General features: G+C 41.8%; 1 protein-coding gene across 7 annotated transcripts in view; it reads right to left on the bottom strand.

Annotated features, from left to right (window-relative positions):
• Positions 1 to 22,603, bottom strand: part of ACC (acetyl-CoA carboxylase) — a 333,790-nt gene that overhangs the window by 152,702 nt on the left and 158,485 nt on the right. For all 7 annotated transcript variants that reach the window (XM_071665546.1, XM_071665545.1, XM_071665542.1 and 4 more), the window contains 4 exons: positions 21,506 to 21,637; positions 18,824 to 19,027; positions 17,333 to 17,451; positions 4,355 to 4,625 (listed from right to left, as the gene is read on the bottom strand). In XM_071665546.1, coding sequence (XP_071521647.1) covers positions 4,355 to 4,625; positions 17,333 to 17,451; positions 18,824 to 19,027; positions 21,506 to 21,637 — 726 coding nt within the window. The remainder of the gene's footprint in view (positions 1 to 4,354; positions 4,626 to 17,332; positions 17,452 to 18,823; positions 19,028 to 21,505; positions 21,638 to 22,603) is intronic.

The raw sequence follows: 22,603 nt of genomic DNA, 5'->3' as shown, positions 1-22,603 counted from the left end.
GGATGATCGAGATGCTCTGTGGAAGGTCTTAAGAAAATATGGTGTGGGAGGAAAGCTGCTAGAAGCAGTAAGGTGTTTTTATTAAGGGTGTATATGGATGGAGTAGAGGAAAGTAAATGGAGTACTGGAGAGAAGGGCAAGTATGCAGTCTTTGGGGGATGAGAGGGCTTGGAAAGTAAGTCAGTTGCTGTCTGCTGATGATACAGCACTGGTAGAAGATTTGAAAGAGAAACTGTAGAAATTGGTGACTGAGTTTGAAAGAGTGTGTGAAAGGTGAAAGTTTAGAGTAATTGTGAATAAAAGCAAGGTTACTAGGTTTAGCAGGGTTGAGGAACAGGTTAGTTGGGGTGTGAGTCTATGTAATTGGTGATGGTTTTTCACTGAGGAGCTGAACAATAGATGGCGCTGTTCATTCCCTGTTGCCACGAGCCACGAAGGCCAGAGTGACTTCAGGTGCTCAAGCCATGTTGGCTGGAATGACATCAGCTGCTGGTGCTGGGGAAGTGAGCAAGGCGACTCTCAGGGCTGTAGGCTGCCGGGCCAGGATGTCGAGAGGCGAAAAGTGGGAGAACGCCACCACCTTCCAGCCCCTTTCAGAGTGGTAATGCCATCAATGCAGTGTCCTGGATGCTATCAGTGCTGCAAGATGAATCCAATGCATCCAGGTGATTGTGACTGTGATGAGTGGCCAGTGGACAGTGCTGTGGTTGCCCAGCAGTTCCAGCACAGTGTTTGCCCTACTATGTATTTGTTTCTTTTTCACTTATTCATCTGTAGTTAATAAAGGTAAAATGGGAGCACATTTCATTACTGCCTCAAGTTATCTAAGCAGAATGGAGGAACAAGGTGCTGAAAATTACTTGCACTTGAAGTTGATCCCCAAGCATGGCAGTCTTTGGTGGAGTGGCTCAAAAAGCTGGAACTTGTGTGAAGCTGCAAGAACTCAAGGCTTTCATGGCTGGACTTCCTGAGAACACCCACCAGCTGCTCAGGGTAGGGTCATCAGGGACGACTGCCCCCTTAGGTGATTGGAGGCATGCCTTACTACCACAGAGTCTGGTGCTGCACAACATGTGTCTGCTACAAGCCAAAGGTGCCATGTTAGTGATGGCCCAAATCACCTCACCAGGGACTGCTTGCCTTGACGAACAAGCTGAACAGGTACTCCGTCAGAGTTTGTGGAGTGGACCCCTATGAGGAGGATGAACCAGATGTGGATGGCCCTTATTGAGCTGGAGATGACGTGTGAGTAAGGCCACCCAAAATTTGATGCGATGGACAGTACAGAAGTGATGTCATCATAGGGGTGGTGTCTGAGTAGGGTGCTGAAGATGACAATGTTCCCTGCCATGTCCAAGATCTTCACCGCTATGCCCTACTGGAATATTAAAGAGAGGCTTTCACTGCAGACAGCGAGAATGAGGAACTTCTCATACCTCTTCCTACCCAGGTCGATGAGGGAGCGCTGATGGACTTAGGAGACAGTGGTGATGAGCCTGCCCATGTGTTGTTGAGATATTCGTTGAAGGTTGGGAGGCCCCAAGTGTGTGACTTCTGTGATTAAGATATCAAGGGGGTGTGTAATTGGCAATGGTTTTTCATTGGGGAGCTAAACAATAGATGAGCTGTTCATTTCCTGGCACCACAAGCCATGTAGGCTGGAGTGACATTTGTGACTGTGATGAGTGGACAGTGCTGTGGTTGCCCACCCGTTCTAGCGTTGTGTGTGTGTGTCCTACTATGTACTTGCTTATTTTTCACTTATTCATCTGTTGCTAGTAAAGGAAAGACAGAAGCAATTTTTCATTTCTGCCTCAGTCTGAGCAGAGAAACATTGGAGGAAGTGAAGTGTTTTAGATATCTAACCAAGGAGTGGATATGGTAGGAAATGGAACCATGGAAGTGGAAGTGAGTCATAAGGTGGGGGAGGGGTCAAAGATTCTGGGAATACTGAAGAACATGTAGAAAGAGAGAATATTATCTGGAAGGCCAAAAATGAGCATGTTTGAAGGAATAGTAGTCCCAACAAAATCATATGGATGCAAGGCATGGGCTGTAAATAAGGCTGTGTGAAGGAGGGTGGATGTGTTGGAAATGAAATGTCTGAGGGCAATTTGTGATGTAAGGTGGTTCTATTAAGTAATGAAACAGTAGGAGAGAAATGGTCATAAAAAAGTGTGGTTGAGTTAGCGGAAGAGGGTGTGCTGAAATTGTTTGGATATGAGGAGAGAAGGAGTCAGAATTTGAGGGAACAAGGAGAATGGGAAGACCAAATTGGGGAAAAAGGATGAAGTGAAAAAGACTAAGTGACTGGGGCCTGAACATGCAGGAGGGTGAAAGGCATGCACAGGATAGGGATGTGGTATACTAGGGTTGATGTGCTGTCAATGGACTGTACCAAGAGCATGTCAAGTATCTAGGGTAAACTATGGAAAGGTCTGTGGCCTGCCTGTGGATAGGAAGCTGTGTTTCTGGTTCATCAGACTAAATAGCGAGAGAATGGATGTGAGCAGATGTGGCTTTTCTTCATTCGTTCTTCATGCTACCTCGCTATTACAAGGAATGGCAATCAAGCACGAAAAAAAATGTATGTGTGTGTTCTATGAAGATGTATGGCACTAAAAATGCAGGGATTATATTGCTATATATGTTTTGCCCTTACTGGCATTAAGAGGGCCAGTTATTATATAACATTTATCATTTATTAAAAAATGTAGTTAGTGAGTGGTGGGACAAAGTAAAGATGGCAGTGAACAAAATAAAGAGAGGCATTTGGGTGGTACATACAGGGAATGAGTGCAAGAGATTGGGGATGTATAAAAGAAAGCTGCAGGAGGTCAAGGGGAAGGTTGGGGGGTGAAAAAGAGAGCAAATGAGAATTGGGTTAAGCAAGTATCGGCAAACTTTAGGAAGAATAATAAGGTAATAATGTATGAAAAACAAGAGAACAAATAGGAACATTGGTGAAGGGGGCAAAAGGGCAAGTAATAGCAGGTAGTGATGAAGTGAGGAGATGAAAAATTTTGAAGGACTGTTGAATACACGTGTTTGATGATAGGGTGGCAAATGTAGGGTGTTTGGGTAAGGGGGGTATGTGAAGAAAGAGTCATGTAGAGAGGTTTGGTGAAGAGATAAGAGGCGGTGAAAACCTTATGCAAGATGAAATTTGGCAAGATGGTTAGAGTGGATGGTACTGCAGATGAACTGATTAAGAAAGGGGGTAACTGTGGTGCTGATTGGTTAGTAAGGACTCAATTTATTGTATGTTTGGATCATGGTGCTATGCCTGAGGATAGGAAGAATGCATGTATAATGCCACTGTATAAAGACAAGGGGGATAAAGGTAAGTGTTCAAACTAACGAGGTATTTGTTGAGTGTATCTGGTAAATTGTATGGGAGGATACTGAGAGGAGGAGTGTGGCTTCAGTAGTAAAGAATGTGAGGCTCAGGTGTTTGCTTTAAAGAATGTGTGTGAGAAATACCAAGAGAAACAGATGGACTTGTATTTGGCATTTATAGACCTAGAGAAAGAATATGAAAGGGCTGACAGAGTTACCTTGTGGAAAGTCTCAAAAATAAATAGTGTGGGATGAAAGCTACAAGAAGCAAAGAGATTTTATCAAAGGTGTAAGGGATGTGTACAAGTAGGAAGAGAAGAGAGTGAATGGTTCCAAGTGAAGGTTGGTCTGCAGAAGGGATGTGCAATGTTATCATGGCTATCTAATTTGTTTATGGAGGGGGTGGTGAGGTAAATAAATACAGTCTTGGACAATGAGGAGAATATGTAGTCTGTGGGGGAGGAAGACCTGGGAAGTGAGTCAGTTATTGTTTGCTGATGATAAAGCAAAATGACATTTCTAGGGAACTTTCCCTAGAAATCAAATAAAGAGTCCAAAGGGCTGAACAAGGTGTGGACAAGAAGCCAAACATCCTCAAATAGGTCTTCTTATACTTTTTAAAGGTAAAATAATAATAAAACTAATCAGCTGAAGCACTTGTAACCATCAACACAGTCTGCATATGAAATTGTTCACAAAAGTATGTTCTATCTTAAGCTGTGCAAAACTTAAAATTAGCTCAGTGTTTATGACAATCAGTCCCTACCAGCTGAAGCTAATAGCATATAGTCAATATGCAGTTACCATGTTTGAGTTAACTTGTCAACACTCTCAGAGTAAACTGATCATCCTTTTATAGTTTAGAAATAGATGAGGTGGTATTAATATCAGCATGGTTGTATGCTGCTTATGGTCAAATCTGAAAGATAACTTGAGCTTAGTAAGGATTATTAGGGAAGGCACAGTATGAGTCTTTTCCAGTCAAGTCTTTTTTGACAAATATAAGAAAACTTACCTTAGTTTCACTCATGAAGTCCTTAAAAGAAGACCCAAGCTTGATGGAACCACTAAGTTCTTGGGGGCTCATTTCCCCTTCTAGTTCTACATGATCAGGAAGTTGAAAGAAGTTCATTAAGTCACTGAAGTGGATCTCAAAATCTCCAAAGTTCATGAAGGTGGCCATGATGCCCATGCGCTGGCAGTTCTCCAAATTAGTAGGTGGGTCCATAGGAGTCTGATGTGGGTCAGTATATTCCAATGTACTCCAAACCTTATTGTGAGGTATTCTGAAAGATGTGACAATGTGTGTAGTGAGTGAGAAATCAATGTGGATAACTGACATAAACTAATCTATTTGGTATATTACAAGTGCACTTACCTTAAAACAAAGTTGGGAGACTATACATAGGTGAAGTACACTAAAACCTCAAACTATAATGGGAAATGGTGGCTTAAATTTAACTGAACATCTACATCAAAGCAGTAAAACTAAAAAAAGGGCTATTTTGGGCTATTTCTAAATTAAGCATGTCACTTTGTTTACAAATAATACCCATACTTTTAGCATACTTTTTTTTTTTTTTTTTTTTTTATACTTTGTCGCTGTCTCCCGCGTTTGCGAGGTAGCGCAAGGAAACAGACGAAAGAAATGGCCCAACCCCCCCCATACACATGTACATACACACGTCCACACACGCAAATATACATACCTACACAGCCTTCCATGGTTTACCCCAGACGCTTCACATGCCTTGATTCAATCCACTGACATCACGTCAACCCCTGTATACCACATCGCTCCAATTCACTCTATTCCTTGCCCTCCTTTCACCCTCCTGCATGTTCAGGCCCCGATCACACAAAATCCTTTTCACTCCATCTTTCCACCTCCAATTTGGTCTCCCTCTTCTCCTCGTTCCCTCCACCTCCGACACATATATCCTCTTGGTCAATCTTTCCTCACTCATTCTCTCCATGTGCCCAAACCATTTCAAAACACCCTCTTCTGCTCTCTCAACCACGCTCTTTTTATTTCCACACATCTCTCTTACCCTTACGTTACTTACTCGATCAAACCACCTCACACCACACATTGTCCTCAAACATCTCATTTCCAGCACATCCATCCTCCTGCGCACAACTCTATCCATAGCCCACGCCTCGCAACCATACAACATTGTTGGAACTACTATTCCTTCAAACATACCCATTTTTGCTTTCCGGGATAATGTTCTCGACTTCCACACATTTTTCAAGGCTCCCAAAATTTTCGCCCCCTCCCCCACCCTATGATCCACTTCCGCTTCCATGGTTCCATCCGCTGACAGATCCACTCCCAGATATCTAAAACACTTCACTTCCTCCAGCCTCTCACCATTCAAACTCACCTCCCAAATGACTTGACCCTCAACCCTACTGTACCTAATAACCTTGCTCTTATTGACATTTACTCTTAACTTTCTTCTTCCACACACTTTACCAAACTCCGTCACCAGCTTCTGCAGTTTCTCACATGAATCCGCCACCAGCGCTGTATCATCAGCGAACAACAACTGACTCACTTCCCAAGCTCTCTCATCCCCAACAGACTTCATACTTGCCCCTCTTTCCAAAACTCTTGCATTTACCTCCCTAACAACCCCATCCATAAACAAATTAAACAACCATGGAGACATCACACACCCCTGCCGCAAACCTACATTCACTGAGAACCAATCACTTTCCTCTCTTCCTACACGTACACATGCCTTACATCCTCGATAAAAACTTTTCACTGCTTCTAACAACTTGCCTCCCACACCATATATTCTTAATACCTTCCACAGAGCATCTCTATCAACTCTATCATATGCCTTCTCCAGATCCATAAATGCTACATACAAATCCATTTGCTTTTCTAAGTATTTCTCACATACATTCTTCAAAGCAAACACCTGATCCACACATCCTCTACCACTTCTGAAACCACACTGCTCTTCCCCAATCTGATGCTCTGTACATGCCTTCACCCTCTCAATCAATACCCTCCCATATAATTTACCATACTGTTTTTATTAAATTAATTTTTGTCCTGTATTGAGTTATTTTCTCCCAAGGTTGTGTCATGGAAGCAAGAGAGTTTTATAGGATATCTTGCATCTAAATTCCTATAAGAGGAAACACAAGTCAAGCAGGGAGTGCTCATCCTCTTTGAAGGCATCTGAATGTGTGTGGGTGGATGTGACCAAGATAAGAGAGATAGGTAGTATTTTTGAGGAAAGATACCTAGATGTTCTGGCTCCAAGTGAAATGAAGCTCAAGGGTATAGGGGAAGAGTGGTTTAGAGAAGTCTTAGAAGTATAGTCAGGGGTTGGTGAGAGGACAAGAACTAAGGAAGGAGTAGCACTACTCCTGAAGCAGGAGTTGTGGGAGTATGTGACAGAGTGTAAGAAAGTAAATTCTAGGCTGATGTGGGTAAAACCGAAAGTGTGATGGGTGATGATTAGTGCTCATGCACCTGGTCATAAGAAGAAAGATCATGAGAGGCGAGTGCTTTGGGAGCAGCTGAGTGAGTGTGTTAGAAGGTTTGATGCATGAGGCTGGGTATTAGTGATGGGGGATTTGAATGCGATGGTGAACAATGTGGCAGATGAGGGTATGAATTGGGTTACATGGGGTACTCAGTGCTGTGAATGGAAATGGTGAAGAGCTTTTGGATTTGTGTGCTGAAAGAAGACTGGTGCCTGGGAATAACTGGTTTAAAAAGGGAGATATACATATATGTATGTGAGTAGGATAGATGGTCAAAGGGCATTATTAGATTGAGTTAATTGATAGGCATGTAAAAGAGAGACTTCTGGATGTTAATGTGTTGAGAGGGGCAGCTGGTGGGATGTTAGATCACTATCTTGTTGAGGAGAAGGTGAAGATTTGTACAGGTTTTCAACAAAGAATGTGGGGAGAAGAGAGAGGTGAGAGTAAGTGTGCTTGGAAAGGAGACTTGTGTGAGGAAGTACCAGAAGAGATGGAGTGTAGAATGACAAAAGGTGAGAGCAAATAACATGAGGGGAGTGGGTGAGGAATGGGAAGTATTTAGGGAATCGATAATGGCACGTGCAAAAGATGTATATGGCATCAGAATGGTGGGAGGTGGGAAGATTAGAAAGGGGTAATGAAAGGTGGAATGAAGAAGTAAAGTTGTTAGTGTAAAAAAAAAAAAGGCATTTGGATGATACTTACCAGGAAGGAGTGCAAATGACTGGGAGATGTATAAAAGAAAGCTGCAAGAGGTCAAAAGAGTTTTAAAAGAGGGCAAATGAGAGTCGGGGTGAGAGAGTATCATTACACTTTTGGAAAAATAAAAAGATGTTTAGGGAAGAGGCAAATAACATGCATAATACAAGAGAACAAATGGGAACATCAGTGAAGAGAGCAAGGGGGGGGGAATTGATATTAGGTAGTGATGAAGTGAGAAGGATATGGAGTGAGTATATTGAATGTTTGATGAATGTGTTTGATGATAGAGTGGCAGATGTAGAGTGTTATGGTTGAGTGATGTGTGAAGTAAGAGGGTCAGGGAGAATGGTTTGGTTAAGAGTGAAGAGGTGGTGAAAGCTTTGCAGATGAAATCCGGCAAGGCGGTGGGTTTAGATGGTATTGCAGCTGAGCTTATTAAGAAAGGAGGTGACTGTGTTCTTGATTGGTTGGTATGGATATTCAATGCATGTATGGATCATGATGAAGTGCCTGAGGATTGGTGGAATGCATACATAGTGCCACTGTACAAAGGCAAAGGGGATAAATGTGAGTGTTCAAACTACGAGGTACACGTTCGTTGAGCATTCCTAGGAAATTATATGGGAGGGTTTTGATTGACAGGGTGAAGACATGTACAGAGCATCAGATTGGAGAAGAGCAGTGTGGTTTCAGAAGTGGTAGAGGATGTGTGGATCAGGTGTTTGCTTTGACGAATGTGTGAGAAATACTTAGAAAAACATGTGGATTTGTATTTAGCATTTATGGATTTGGAGAAGGCATATAAAAGAGCTGATAGAGATGATTTGCGGAAGGTCTTAAGAGTATATGATGAGGGAGGTAAGTTGCTAGAAGCATTAAAAAGTCTTTACCAAGGATGTACAGCATGTGTGCGAGTAGGAAGAGAGGAGAGTGATTGTTCCCAGTGAATGTCAGTCTGCAGCAGGGGTGTGTGATATCCCCATGGTTGTTTAATTTGTTTATGGATGGGGTGGTTAGGGAGGTAAAGGCAAGGGTTTTGGAGAGGGGCAAGTATGAAGTCTGTTGAGATGAGAGGGCCTGGGAAGTGAGTCAGTTGTTGTTCACTGATGATACAGTTCTTGTGGCTGATTCAAGTGAGAAACTGCAGAAGTTGGTGACTGAGTTTGGAAAAGTGTGGTAAAGGAGAAAGTTCAGAGTAAATGTGAATAAGAGCAAGGTTATTAGGTTCAGCAGGGATGCAGGACAAGTTATTGGGAAGTTTGAATGGAGAGAAACTGGAGGAAGTGAAGTGTTTTAGATAACTGGGAGTGGACTTAGCATCAAATGGAACCACGGAAGCAGAAGTGAGTCACAGGGTGGGGGTGGGAGCAAAGGTTCTGGCAGCAATGAAGAATGTGTGGGAGAGAATGTTATCTCAGAGAGCAAAAATGGGTATATTTGAAGATATAGTAGTTCCAACACTGTTATATGGTTGCAAGGCATGGGCTGTAGGTAGGGTTGTATGGAGGAGGGTGGATGTGTTGGAAATAAAATGTTTGACAACAATATGTGGTGTGAGGTGGTTTGATTGAGTAAGTAATGAAAGGGTAAGAGAGACGAGTGGAAATAAAAATTGAGTGTGGCTGAGAGAGCAAAAGAGGGTATATTGAAATGGATTGGTCACATGGAGAGAATGAGGAAAGATTGACAAAAAAGATATATGTGTCAGAGGTGAAGGGAATGTGAAGTGGGAGACAAAATTGGAGAAGGAAGGCTGGAGTGAAAAAGATTTTGAGCAATAGGGGCCTGAGAAAAAAGGAGAGATAGGTAGTATGTTTGAGGAATGGAACCTGGATGTTTTGGCTCTGAGTGAAACGAAGCTCAAGGGTAAATGGGAAGAGTGGTTTGGGAATGTCTTGGGAGTAAAGTCAGGGGTTAGTGAGAGGACAAGAGCAAGGGAAGGAGTAGCGCTACTCCTGAAACAGGAGTGGTGGGAGTATGTGATAGAGTGTAAGAAAGTAAACTCTAGACTGATATGGGTAAAACTGAAAGTGGATGTAGAAAGATGGGTGATTATTGGTGCATATGCACCTGGGCATGGGAAAAAAGATCATGAGAGGCAAGTGTTTTGGGAGCAGCTGAGTGAGTGGGTTAGTAGTTTTGATGCACGAGACCAGGTTATAGCGATGAGTGATTTGAATGCAAAGGTGAGTAATGTGGCAGTTGAGGGAATAATTGGTGTACATGGGGTGTTCAGTGTTGTAAAGGGAAATGGTGAAGAGCTTGAAGATTTATGTGCTGAAAAAGGACTGGTGATTGGGAATACCTGGTTTAAAAAGAGAGGTATACATAAGTATACATATGTAAGTAGGAGAGATGGCCAGAGAGCGTTATTGGATTACGTGTTAATTGATAGGCACGTGAAAGAGAGAGTTTTGGATGTTAATGGGCTGAGAGGTGCAACTGGAGGGATGTCTGATCATTATCTTGTGTAGGATAAGATGAAGATTTGTAGAGGTTTTCAGAAAAGAAGAGAGAATGTTGGGGTGAAGAGAGTGGTGAGAGTAAGAGAGCTTGGGAAGGAGACTTACTTATGTGAGGAAGTACCAGGAGAGACTGAGAACAGAATGGAAAAAGGTGAGAACAAAGGATGCAAGGGGAGTGGGGGAGGAATGGGATGTATTTAGGGAAGCAGTGATGGCTTGTGCAGGGGATGCTTGTGGCATGAGAAGCGTGGGAGGTGGGCAGATTAGAAAGGGTAGTGAGTGGTGGGATGAAGAAGTAAGATTATTAGTGAAAGAGAAGAGAGAGGCATTTGGACAATTTTTGCAAGGAAATAATGCAAATGACTGGGAGATGTATAAAAGAAAGAGACAGGAGGTCAAGAGAAAGGTGCATGAGGTGAAAAGAGGGCAAATGTAAGTTGGGGTGAGAGAGTATCATTAAATTTTAGGGGGAATAAAAAGATGTTTTGGAAGGATGTAAATAAAGTGCATAAGACAAGAGAACAAATGGGAACTTCAGTGAAGTGGGCTAATGGGGAGGTGAAAACAAGTAGTGGTGATGTCAGAAAGAGATGGAGTGAGTATTTTGAAGGTTTGTTGAATGTAATTTGATGATTGAGTGGCAGATATATGGTGTTTTGGTCAAGGTGGTGTGCAAAGTGAGAGGGTTAGGGAGAATGATTTGGTAAACAGAAAAGAGGTAGTAAAAGCTTTGTGGAAGATGAAAGCCAGCAAGGCAGCAGGTTTGGATGGTACTGCAGTGGAATTTATTACAAAAGGGGGTGACTGTATTGTTGACTGGTTGGTAAGGTTATTTAATGTATGTATGACTCATGGTGAGGTGCCTGAGGATTGGTGAAATGCTTGCATAGTGCCACTGTACAAAGGCAAAGGGGATATAAGTGAGTGCTCAAATTACAGAGGTATAAGTTTATGAGTATTCCTGGTAAATTATATGGGAGGGTACTGATTGAGAGGGAGAAGGTATGTACAGAGCATCAGATTGGGGAAGAGCAGTGTGGTTTCAGAAGTGGTAGAGGATGTGTGGATCAGGTGTTTGCTTTGAAGAATGTATGTGAGAAATACTTAGAAAAGCAAATGGATCTGTATGTGGCATTTATGGATCTGGAGAAGGCATATGACAGAGTTGATAGAGATGCTCTGTGGAAGGTATTAAGAATATATGGTGTGGGAGGCAAGTTGTTAGAAGCAGTGAAAAGTTTTTATTGAGGATCCAAGGAATGTGTATGAGTAGGAAGAGAGGAAAGTGATTGGTTCTCAGTGAATGTTGGTTTGCGGCAGGGTTGTGTGATGTCTCCATGGTTGTTTAATTTGTTTATGGATGGGGTTGTTAGGAAGACAAATGCATGAGTTTTGGAAAGAAGGGCAAGTATGCAGTCTGTTGTGGATGAGAGAGCTTGGGAAGTGAGTCAGTTGTTGTTCGCTGATGATACAGTGCTGGTGGCTGATTCATGTGAGAAACTGCAGAAGCTAGTGGCTGAGTTTGGTAAAGTGTGTGACAGAAGAAAGCTGAGAGCACATGTGAATAAGAGCAAGGTTATTTAGGTACAGTAGGGTTGAGGGACAAGTAAATTGGGAGGTAAGTTTGAATGGATAAAAACTAGAAGAAGTGAAGTGTTTTAGATATCTGGGAGTGGATTTGGCAGCGGATGGAACCATGGAAGCAGAAGTGAATCATAGGGTGGGGGAGGGAGTGAAAGTTCTGGGAGCGTTGAAGAATGTGTGGAAGGCGAGAACATTATCTCGGAAAGCAAAAATGGGTATGTTTGAAGGAATAGTGGTTCCTACAATGTTATATGGTTGCGAAGAGTGGGCTATAGATAGAGTTGTGCGCAGGAGGGTGGATGTGCTGGAAATGAGATGTTTGAGGACAATATGTGGTGTGAGGTGGTTTGATCGAGTAAGTAATAATAGGGTAAGAGAGATATGTGTGGTAATAAAAAGAGTGTGCTTGAGAGAGCAGAAGAGGGTGTTTTGAAATGGTTTGGTCACATGGAGAGAGTGAGTGAGGAAAGATTGACAAAGAGGATATATGTGTCACAGGTGGAGGGAATGAGGAGAAGTGGGAGACCAAATTGGAGGTGGAAAGATGAAGTGAAAAAGATTTTGAGTGATAAGGACCTGAACATGCAGGAGGGTGAAAGGCATGCAAGGAATAGAGTGAACTGGAATGATGTGGTATACCAGGGTCGATGTGCTGTCAATGGATTGAACCAGGGCATGTGAAGCGTCTGGGGTAAACCATGGAAAGTTCTGTGGGGCCTGGATGTGGAAAGGGAGCTGTGGTTTCAGTGCATTATACATGACAGCTAGAGACTGAGTGTAAACGAATGTAGCCTTTGTTGTCTTTTCCTAGCGCTACCTCGTGCACATGCAGGGGGAGGGAGTTGTAATTTCATGTGTGGCGGGGTGGCGATGGGAATGAATAAAGGCAGACAGTATGAATTATGTACATGTGTATATATGTATATATCTGTGTGTGTATATATATGTATACGTTGAGATGTATAGGTATGTATTTTTGCGTGTGTGGACATGTAAGTATATACATGTGTATGTGGGTAGGTTGGGCCATTCTTTCATCTGTTTCCTTGCGCTACCTCGCTAACGCTGGAGACAACGACAAAGTAAAATAAATAAATAGATAAATAAAGGGGCCTGAACATCCAGGAAGGTGAAAGGCATGCAAGGAATAGAGTGAATTGGAATGATGTGGTATACCGGGGTCAACATGCTGTCAATGGATTGAACCAGGGCATGTGAAGCGTCTGGGGTAAGCCGTCTAAAGGTCTGTTGGGCCTGAATGTGGAAAGGGAGCTGTGGTTTGGGTGCATTACACATGACAGCTAGAGACTGAGTGTGAACCAATGTGGCCTTTTTTGTCTTCTCCTGCCGCTACCTTGCTGGAGGGGGGATACTATGTCATGTGTGGCGGGGTGGCGACAAGAATGGATGAATGCAGCAAGTGTGGATGTGTACATGTATATATATGTATATGTATGCATACATATGAGAAACTGCAGAAGCTGGTGACTGAGTTTGGTAAAGTGTGTGAAAGAAGAAAGTTAAGAGCAAATGTGAATAAGAGCAAGGTTATTAGGTACAGTAGGGTTGAGGGTCAAGTCAATTGGGAGGTAAGTTTGAATGGAGAAAAACTGGAGGAAGTGAAGTGTTTTAGATATCTGGGAGTGGATCTGGCAGCAGATGGAACCATGGAAGCGGAAGTGAATCATAGGGTGGGGGAGGGGGCAGAAATTCTGGGAGCCTTGAAGAATGTGTGGAAGTCGAGAACATTATCTCGGAAAGCAAAAATGGGTATGTTTGAAGGAATAGTGGTTCCAACAATGTTGTATGGTTGCGAGGCGTGGGCTATGGATAGAGTTGTGCGCAGGAGGATGGATGTGCTGGAAATGAGATGTTTGAGGACAATGTGTGGTGTGAGGTGGTTCGATCGAGTAAGTAACGTAAGGGTAAGAGAGATGTGTGGAAATAAAAAGAGTGTGGTTGAGAGAGCAGAAGAGGGTGTTTTGAAATGGTTTGGGCACATGGAGAGAATGAGTTAGGAAAGATTGACCAAGAGGATATATGTGTCGGAGGTGGAGGGAACGAGGAGAAGTGGGAGACCAAATTGGAGGTGGAAAGATGGAGTGAAAAAAAGATTTTGTGTGATCGGGGCCTGAACATGCAGGAGGGTGAAAGGAGGGCAAGGAATAGAGTGAACTGGATCGATGTGGTATACCGGGGTTGACGTGCTGTCAGTGGGTTAATCAGGGCATGTGAAGCGTCTGGGGTAAACCATGGAAAGCTGTGTAGGTATGTATATTTGCGTGTGTGGACGTATGTATATACATGTGTATGGGGGTGGGTTGGGCCATTTCTTTCGTCTGTTTCCTTGCGCTACCTCACAAACGCGGGAGACAGCGGCAAAAAAAAAAAAACATATATAATATACCTTACTGACGTGAGGTATATTATTATACTTTGTTGCTGTCTCCCAAGTTAGCGAGGCACTGCAAAGAAACAGACGAAAGAATGGCCCAACCCTCCCACATACAAATGTATATCCATAAGTGCCCACACATGCACATATACATATCTATACATTTCAACATATACATACTTATACATACAAAGACATACATAAATACACACATGTACATATCCATACATGCTGCCTTCATCCATTCCCGTTGCCACCCAGCTACACATGAAATAGCACCCACCTCACCCTGCGCAAGGTAGCGCTAGGAAAAAACAACAAAGGCCACATTCATTCACACTCAGTATCTAGCTGTGGTGTGTAATGCACCCAAACCATAACTTCCTTTCCACATCCAGACCCCACAGAACTTTCCATGGTTTACCCCAGACACTTCACATGCACTAGTTCAGTCCATTGATAGCATGTCGACCCCAGTATACCACATCGTTCCAATTCACTCTATTCCTTGCATGCCTTTCACCCGCCTGTGTGTTCAGGCCCCGATCATTCAAAATCTTTTTCACTCCATCCTTCCACCTCCAATTTGGTCTCCCACTTCTCCTCATTCCCTCCACCTCTGACACATATATCCTCTTTGTCAATCTTTCCTCACTCATTCTCTCCATGTGACCAAACCATTTCAATACAACCTCTTCTGCTCTCTCAACCAAACTCTTTTTATTACCACACATCTCTCCCATCCTTTCACCGCTTACTCGATCAAACGGCCTCACACCATATATTGTCCTCAAACATCTCATTTCCGTTGATTAAGTACAATAAAAAATATAAATAACGAGTGGATGGGCCATTCTTCATATTTCCTGGCACTACCTCACTGATGCGAGAAACGGCAATCAAGCATGATAAATAAATACATACATCTCGTGCTGGCCTTTGCTATCCACTCACCATGGCAGAAAAAGCATACTACTTCCAGGCCTACCTTCAACCAGTCAGAGATCGCCACACAGACGACATTTTTGACCTACTCCTCATAGTGGCCCAAGAATCCAGAATTCACAGACTGAAGGCGACAACCCTTAAGTGGTGACAGTTGGTAAAGATACCGAAGGCAACAACCCTTAAGTGGTGACAGCTGGTAAAGATAAAGTTTTCATGAAGAACAAGAAAAGATGGGGCAGGTTTAGGAAAACATTAGGTAGTAGTTGGTAGGAACATTTGGTAGGAGCCTTTGGAAACACTGCAACAGAGTTGCCCTCTACCAGTGACCTGTTATGGGTGAGGTACTAGGGGATAAGAAGTGGCAATGGAGTTCCCCGAGTATGGGGACTCCTTTTCCATGGCTACCCCCTTGAGAGAGTTCCTGAAGGGGACAGGCATCAGAGATATATAGATAGACAGATGCTAAATGACAGAAGTGCAAAAGAGAGACTCTTGGATTTGAATGTATTTAAACAGGCAGCTGGTGAGGTACATGATCATTACCTGGTGGAGGCAAGGAAGGAAAAGGAAGAAATGACGAGTGAAAAAGAGGGTGCTGAAAGTAAGTAAGCTTGGAAAAGATACACTCTCTTTTCCTTTATTTCATATTTGATTGCCATTTCCAACTTTAGCAAGGAAGCGCAAGGAACAGATGAAGAAAGGCCACATCTGATCGCATTCATTCTTGAGCTGTCATGTGTAATGCACAAAAACCACAGCTCCCTATACACATCCTAGTCCCACAGAACTTTCTATGGTTTACCCCAGACATTTCATGGGCCCCTGTTTCAGTCCATGGACAGCAAGTCGACCCCTGTATTCCACATCATTCCAGCTCACTCTATCCTCTTCACATCTTTCATCCTCTTGCTTGTTCAGACCCTGATCATTTAAAATCTTTCTTACTCCACCTCCAATTTGATCAACCTGTTCTCCTAGTTCCCTCCACTTCTGACATGCATATCTTCTCTGTCAACCTTTCCTCACTCATTCTCTCCACATTTCAGCACATCCTCTTCAACTTTCTCAACCAAACTTTTTCTATAACCACACACCTCTCTTACACTTTCATAACTTACTCAATCAAGCCACCTCACACCATACACTGCCTGCAAAAATTTCATTTCTAACATATCCACTTTCCTACCTCCAGCCTCATCTATAGTCCATGCCTCTCTTCCAGATGTTATTGTTGAGACTACTGTTCCTTCAAACATGCCTATTTTTGCCCTCCCAAATAATGTTCTTTCCACACATTCTTCACTGCTCCCAGAACCTTTGCCTCCTCCCCTATCCTATGTCTCTCTTAATCTTCCATAGTTCCAATTGCTGCCATGTCCATTCCCAGGTACCTAAAATACTTCACTTCCTCCAATTTTTCTCCACTCAAACTCACATCCCCAACTAACCTGTCCCTCAACCATGCTAACCCTAGTAACCTTGCTTTTATTCACATTCACTTTTAACTTTCTCTTTTCACATACTCTTCCAAACTCAGTCACAAACACCTGCAGTTTCTCACTCAAATCCATCAACAGTGCTGTATCATCAGAAAACAACAAATGACTAACTCCCCAGGCCCTCTCATTCCCCAAATACTGCATACTGACCCTTCTCTCCACGACTCTCACATTTACCTCCTTCACTATGCCATCTATAAACAAACTGAACAACTATGGTACCATTAAAAACCCTTACTGAAGACAAACCTTCACTTGGAACCATGCATTCTGCTCTCTTCTTTTTCATACACATGCCCATAGTATACATCCTTGATAAAAGCTTCTCACTGCTTCTAGCAGCTTCTTTTTCATACACATGCCCATAGTATACATCCTTGACAAAGGCTTCTCACTGCTTCTAGCAGCTTTTCCCCCACTCCATATATTCTCAAGACATTCTGCAAGGTATATTAACCAATGCTATCATATGCTTCCTCCAGATCCATAAATGCCACATATAAATTCATGTTTCTCTAAGTATTTCTCAGACACATTCTTGAAGCAAACACCAGATCCACATATCCTCTACCACTTCTAAAACCACAAAGCTCCTCCCAATCTGGAGCTCTATATATGCCTTCATCCTCTCAGTCAATAACCTCCCATACAACTTGCCAGGTATACTCAACCAATTTATGTCTATAGTTGAACATTCCCCTTTACACCCCTTGCCTTTATACAATGGCATTGTACGTGCTTTCTGCCAATGCTCAGGCACCTCACTATGATCCATATAATACAATGGCACTGTACATGCTTTCTGCTAATGCTCAGGCACCTCACTATGATCCACATACACAATGAAAATCTTTACCAACCAATCAACAACATAAGAAAAGACTTACCTGTTGGGATGTGAAGAAGGAAGTAAAAACTTGAAAAAGACAACACAAACTCCGCCATACAATTCTTTATGTCGTAGGCAAGTCAGTTCATAGCTGATGTATGCACGACGAACATATACCTTGAAGAAAAATAGAATAAGGCACTTATTTTACATCCATAAACTTAAAAAGCCTCTAATATAAACAGATGATTCAAAATATAACAGTAACTGACTAGACAAACTGATTATAATGATATAAGGCACCTGAAAAATGCTATATTGGTAGTAGTGGCTTCAATGCAAAGTTAATACATAAAGAAATCTTACGTTTATTTTTGGGTGGGGTCCATCATCATTATGTGTGTCTATGGACTTACAAGTGCAAAAAGCATGTTTAACTCTGTTTCTAAGCAGATGTGATGAGCAACCAAAATAATTTTCATGTTGTAAAATTCTGCATGATAAATGGTCAGCATCTGTAGCAGTCAGCCATGTCATCCACATCCATCTCCATCCATCAGTCATTAGTGGATCAGGCCAACACAAAGGTAATTATCTTTATTTATGTATTTTACTTGATTGCCGTTTTCCGCGTCAGTTAGGTAGCGCCAGGAAACAGACAAAGAACAACCCACCCACTCATATACACATACATATACATAAATATAAAAGTACATCCATGTACATACACATACACAGACATATATATACCCACATACATATTCATACTTGTTTGCCTTCGTCCATTCCCGATGCCATCCTGCCCCACAGGTAACAGCATTGCCATCCCCTGCATCGGTGAGGTAGCACCAAAGAAACAAATAAAAAAGGCCACATTCATTCACACTCAGTCTCTTGCTGTCTTGTGTAATGCATCGACACCACAGCTCCCTATCCACATCCAGGCCCCACAGACCTTTCCATGGTTTACCCCAGACGCTTCATATGCCCTGATTCAGTCCACTGACAGCACGTCAACCCTGGTATACCACATCATTCCAATTCACCCTCCTGTATGTTTTGGCCCTGATCACTTAAAATCTTTTTCACTCCATCCTTCCACCTCCAATTTGATCTTCCACTTCTCCTTCCCTCCATCTCTTGACACATACATCCTCTTTTCAACTTTTCCTCACTAATTCTCTCCATATGTCTGAACCATTTCAACACACCCTCTTCTACTCTCTCAACCACACTCTTTTTATTACCACACATCTCTCTTACTCTTTCATTACTTACAAGGGAGGATTTTCAGCCATCCACTCTTACCCCACTTAGTCACCTTCTATGATGCACAGGGAACATGTGAGCATCATTCTTTCTTCCCTATCCCTAACTATATGAGCTAAAATTCTTTGAACTGTTAAGATAACATTGAAGATGCTCTATTCCTACCTTTCTGTTGATTAAAGAAAAATAAAGAATGACCTAAATAGGCGTAGCTAAGTACGACAAATTCCAGCATAAAACAGTGTATAACAAAAATGTGTCAATGACATGACCTCCTTACCTCTAAACTAGCCATCCTCACAGCCATGTTGGTGTGATAGAAGAAGGCATGTAAAACATCAAAGATGGAAGTTTCTGAAAGGATCAGCTTCTGCAAATTCTCAGGATGGAAAGAATGACCATACATATCTATTGCTGGGAGGAAAATAGATTCCATCTGGTTGTAACGTAGTTCATATGCTGGCTGATGAGCTGCAATCAAAACCTGTTGATGAAGGGAATACAATAAAAAGAAAAAGAACTAAAAAGTTCATGGTAAAAAGTCTCAGTAAAAAGGTAACTGGAAAGGAACAGGTGGTTACACACAAATCAAATCACAGGTACAGTAAGGGAGATATAGAATATCATGAGAATGTCCAAGAAAATGAAGAGTCAACTGATTCAGTGTAATTAAATGAAAGACTCCATCTAAACAAATGCTCAAGTAACAAATATTCTCAATAAACACTTGATATCCTTGCTTTAAATTTTTTTTCAGCTTCTGATGCCCTTCTTTCAAAACAGCATGCTTCTCATGTCTTTTATCATATCTTCATGACCTTTAAAATTACTTTAACACTGCCTAATACTGATGTAAAAGACCTAATTACTTTCTCTAAGCTTTTAAAAAAGAATAATAAAGTAGACAGTGAACAGTTCTTTGAGAGGAGGGGACAAAAAAACAAAGAAGGTTCTCTGACAAAAATGTCCTGTTTCATCAACTGATGATAATACAGCCTCACCAAAGGAAAATTTTCAATCATTGTGAAATCTCAAGCAAGGAGAATCTGGCAAAACCATGTATCATTTATCTATGTATCATACTTCATCACCATTTCCCGCATTAGTAAGGTAGCGCCAGAAAAGAGTAGAAAGATTCATCCACACATTTGCCTTTATCTATTTCCAAGTGCCACCCCACCCCACAGGAAACAGCAGCACCACCCCTTGCAACAGCAAGGTATCGCCAGGAAATATAAAGAGAAAGGCCAAATCCTCTCACATCCTTTCTCTAGCTGTCATGTGTAATGCATCAAAACCACAGCTCCCTATCCACATCCAGGCCCTCCAGACCTTTCCATGGTTTACCCCAGATGTTTCACATGCCCTGGTTCAGTCCATTGTATTTGCATTTAACTTCTTTTTTTAAACTTGCTTGTCATTTCCTGTGTTAGTGAAGTAGCACCAAGAACAAATGAAGAAATGGCCCCCATTCACTCACATCTACTGTTTAGTTGTCATGTGTAATGCCCTAAAACCATATTCCCCATCAACATCTAGAAACAAGAGACTTATCCAAGGTTTCCCCTGTTTCATGCGCTATGATTTATTCCATTGAGAGCACATAACCCCCATATACCACATCACTCCACTTCATCTCATGCATGCCTTACACCCTCCAGCACATTCAGGGCTTGAGCACTCAAAACCTTTTTGACTCTGTTCTTCCATCTCCAATTCATTCTCCTGCTTTTCTTGTCCCCCCCACTTAAGACGCACATAATGCCATGGTCAGCCTCTCGTCACTCATCCCTTCTATACGCATGTCCAAGCCATTTCAACACACCCTCTTCAGCTCTATTAACATTACTCTTCATATTACCACACCTTTCCCTTATCCTAACGTTTCTCAATTGATCAAACTTACTTCACTTATAGGTTGTCCTCAAATATTTCATTTTCAACACATTCATCCTCTTCCATTTATTCTTATCCAGAGTCCATGCCTTGCACCCATAAAACACCATCAGGATTACTATACCTTCAAACACATCCATCTTTACCTACCTAGACAGTGACCTCTCTTTCCATGCATTCCTCAATGCTCCAAAGACTTTGGCCATTTCCCATCCTATGACTCACTTTAGTTCCCAAAGTTCCATTTACTGCCATATCCACTCCCTGGTATCTAAAACACCACTCACTTCCACTAAGTTTTCTCCTATAAACTCACCTAACCTGTCACTCTGCTAAACCCTATAACATAGCTTTTAATAACTTGAAATTTTCTCTCAACTTTCCTCTTTCACTTAAACAACTATTGTCTCAACTTTTCTCTTTCACTTAAACTCCTAAACTTATGTCTGTAGTTTCTCATCTGAATCGGTCACCATCACACAACAACTGACTCAACTTCCAGAAACTCCTCAACCCCAAAACTGCAAATTTGCCTCTCTCCAAGACCCTTGCATTTCCTTCTCTCACCATCTCATCCATAAACAAATTAAACAGCCATGTTGACATCCCCCACACCCTTGCTTCAGACCTATCTTCACCTGGAACCACTCACACATGCCTTACTCCCTTGACAAAAATTCCTCACTCATTCTAATAGATTTCCTCCACCACCATATATTTGTAAGACATTCCAAAAAGCATCCTCCCTTACAACTATATGATGCAGTCATGAAATTTGGATATTGTGGCTTGAAAGTGATGTTTCTTTAATTACCTGACATTCAGATGGATTGACTGCTCTTGTACCAATGATGTAAGTCAAGTATACAAAGTAAAGAAACACATATAATGAAAATAGCATAATCCTTTAGGGTAAAACATACATCTGAATAAGACATTTGCTTAAACCTACTTGTAACCAATTTTACACCTTTAAATCTGACAATACAGAACAGGAATGTAATACTGCCATTTGAGATGAAAGAGAATATTGTGATACCGTAATACTGAATGTAACATAACCCACCTGACGTGCCCGAAGAGCTACTCGGGAATGTTCAGTGCTGTTCAGTTTGGTGAGCTGCTCTAGTATGGAAGATAGGTCATCTGTCAAACCTGGTTCATGACCACACAGGTGCTCTATGAGTAGAATCACAGTCTAGAATAAAACACATTTTTACACATAAACTTCCTCTGAGACTGATTTCAATTTCTTTTTTTTAAATATTAATAGATTAGCGTATTCAGAAACTAAGCAGCCCTCTATACTTTTTCATTCCTTCCATAAAAATCAGCTAAAAATGCAAAATGATAATCTTTCTATTTTTCACAAAAGTGTGATCCTAGAGCATTGCATATGAAAATAAAAAAAAGTCACAAAAAATTCATGCATTAAAAACATGAATTTACTTGACCATTCTCACATGAATATGTCACAACCCAAAACATGCAGGGTGTTTAAAGTTATATTGCAGAAGTGCATATCACTTATCACTATCAAATATCACTCCAGGAACTTTTATGGGCTCTTGCACCTCAGAGCAATGTTTCACAAAACTTTTATATCGCAACCTTATATATAATCTTTTCCCTGCCTAGTGACCCAAAGGGCTGACATGTGTAGTTTTAACTGTATTGTTGACTGGTTGGTAAGGTTATTTAATGTATGTATGACTCATGGTGAGGTGCCTGAGGATTGGCGGAATGCATGCATAGTGCCATTGTACAAAGGCAAAGGGGATAAGAGTGAGTGCTCAAATTACAGAGGTATAAGTTTGTTGAGTATTCCTGGTAAATTATATGGGAGGGTATTGATTGAGAGGGTGAAGGCATGTACAGAGCATCAGATTGGGGAAGAGCAGTGTGGTTTCAGAAGTGGTAGAGGATGTGTGGATCAGGTGTTTGCTTTGAAGAATGTATGTGAGAAATACTTAGAAAAGCAAATGGATTTGTATGTAGCATTTATGGATCTGGAGAAGGCATATGATAGAGTTGATAGAGATGCTCTGTGGAAGGTATTAAGAATATATGGTGTGGGAGGCAAGTTGTTAGAAGCAGTGAAAAGTTTTTATCGAGGATGTAAGGCATGTGTACGTGTAGGAAGAGAGGAAAGTGATTGGTTCTC

The sequence above is a fragment of the Panulirus ornatus genome, chromosome 10 (assembly GCF_036320965.1).
Source record: "Panulirus ornatus isolate Po-2019 chromosome 10, ASM3632096v1, whole genome shotgun sequence".
NCBI lineage: Eukaryota > Metazoa > Arthropoda > Malacostraca > Decapoda > Palinuridae > Panulirus > Panulirus ornatus.
The sequence above is the reverse complement of the archived record's forward strand: the minus strand, read 5'-3'. Positions and strand labels throughout refer to the sequence as shown.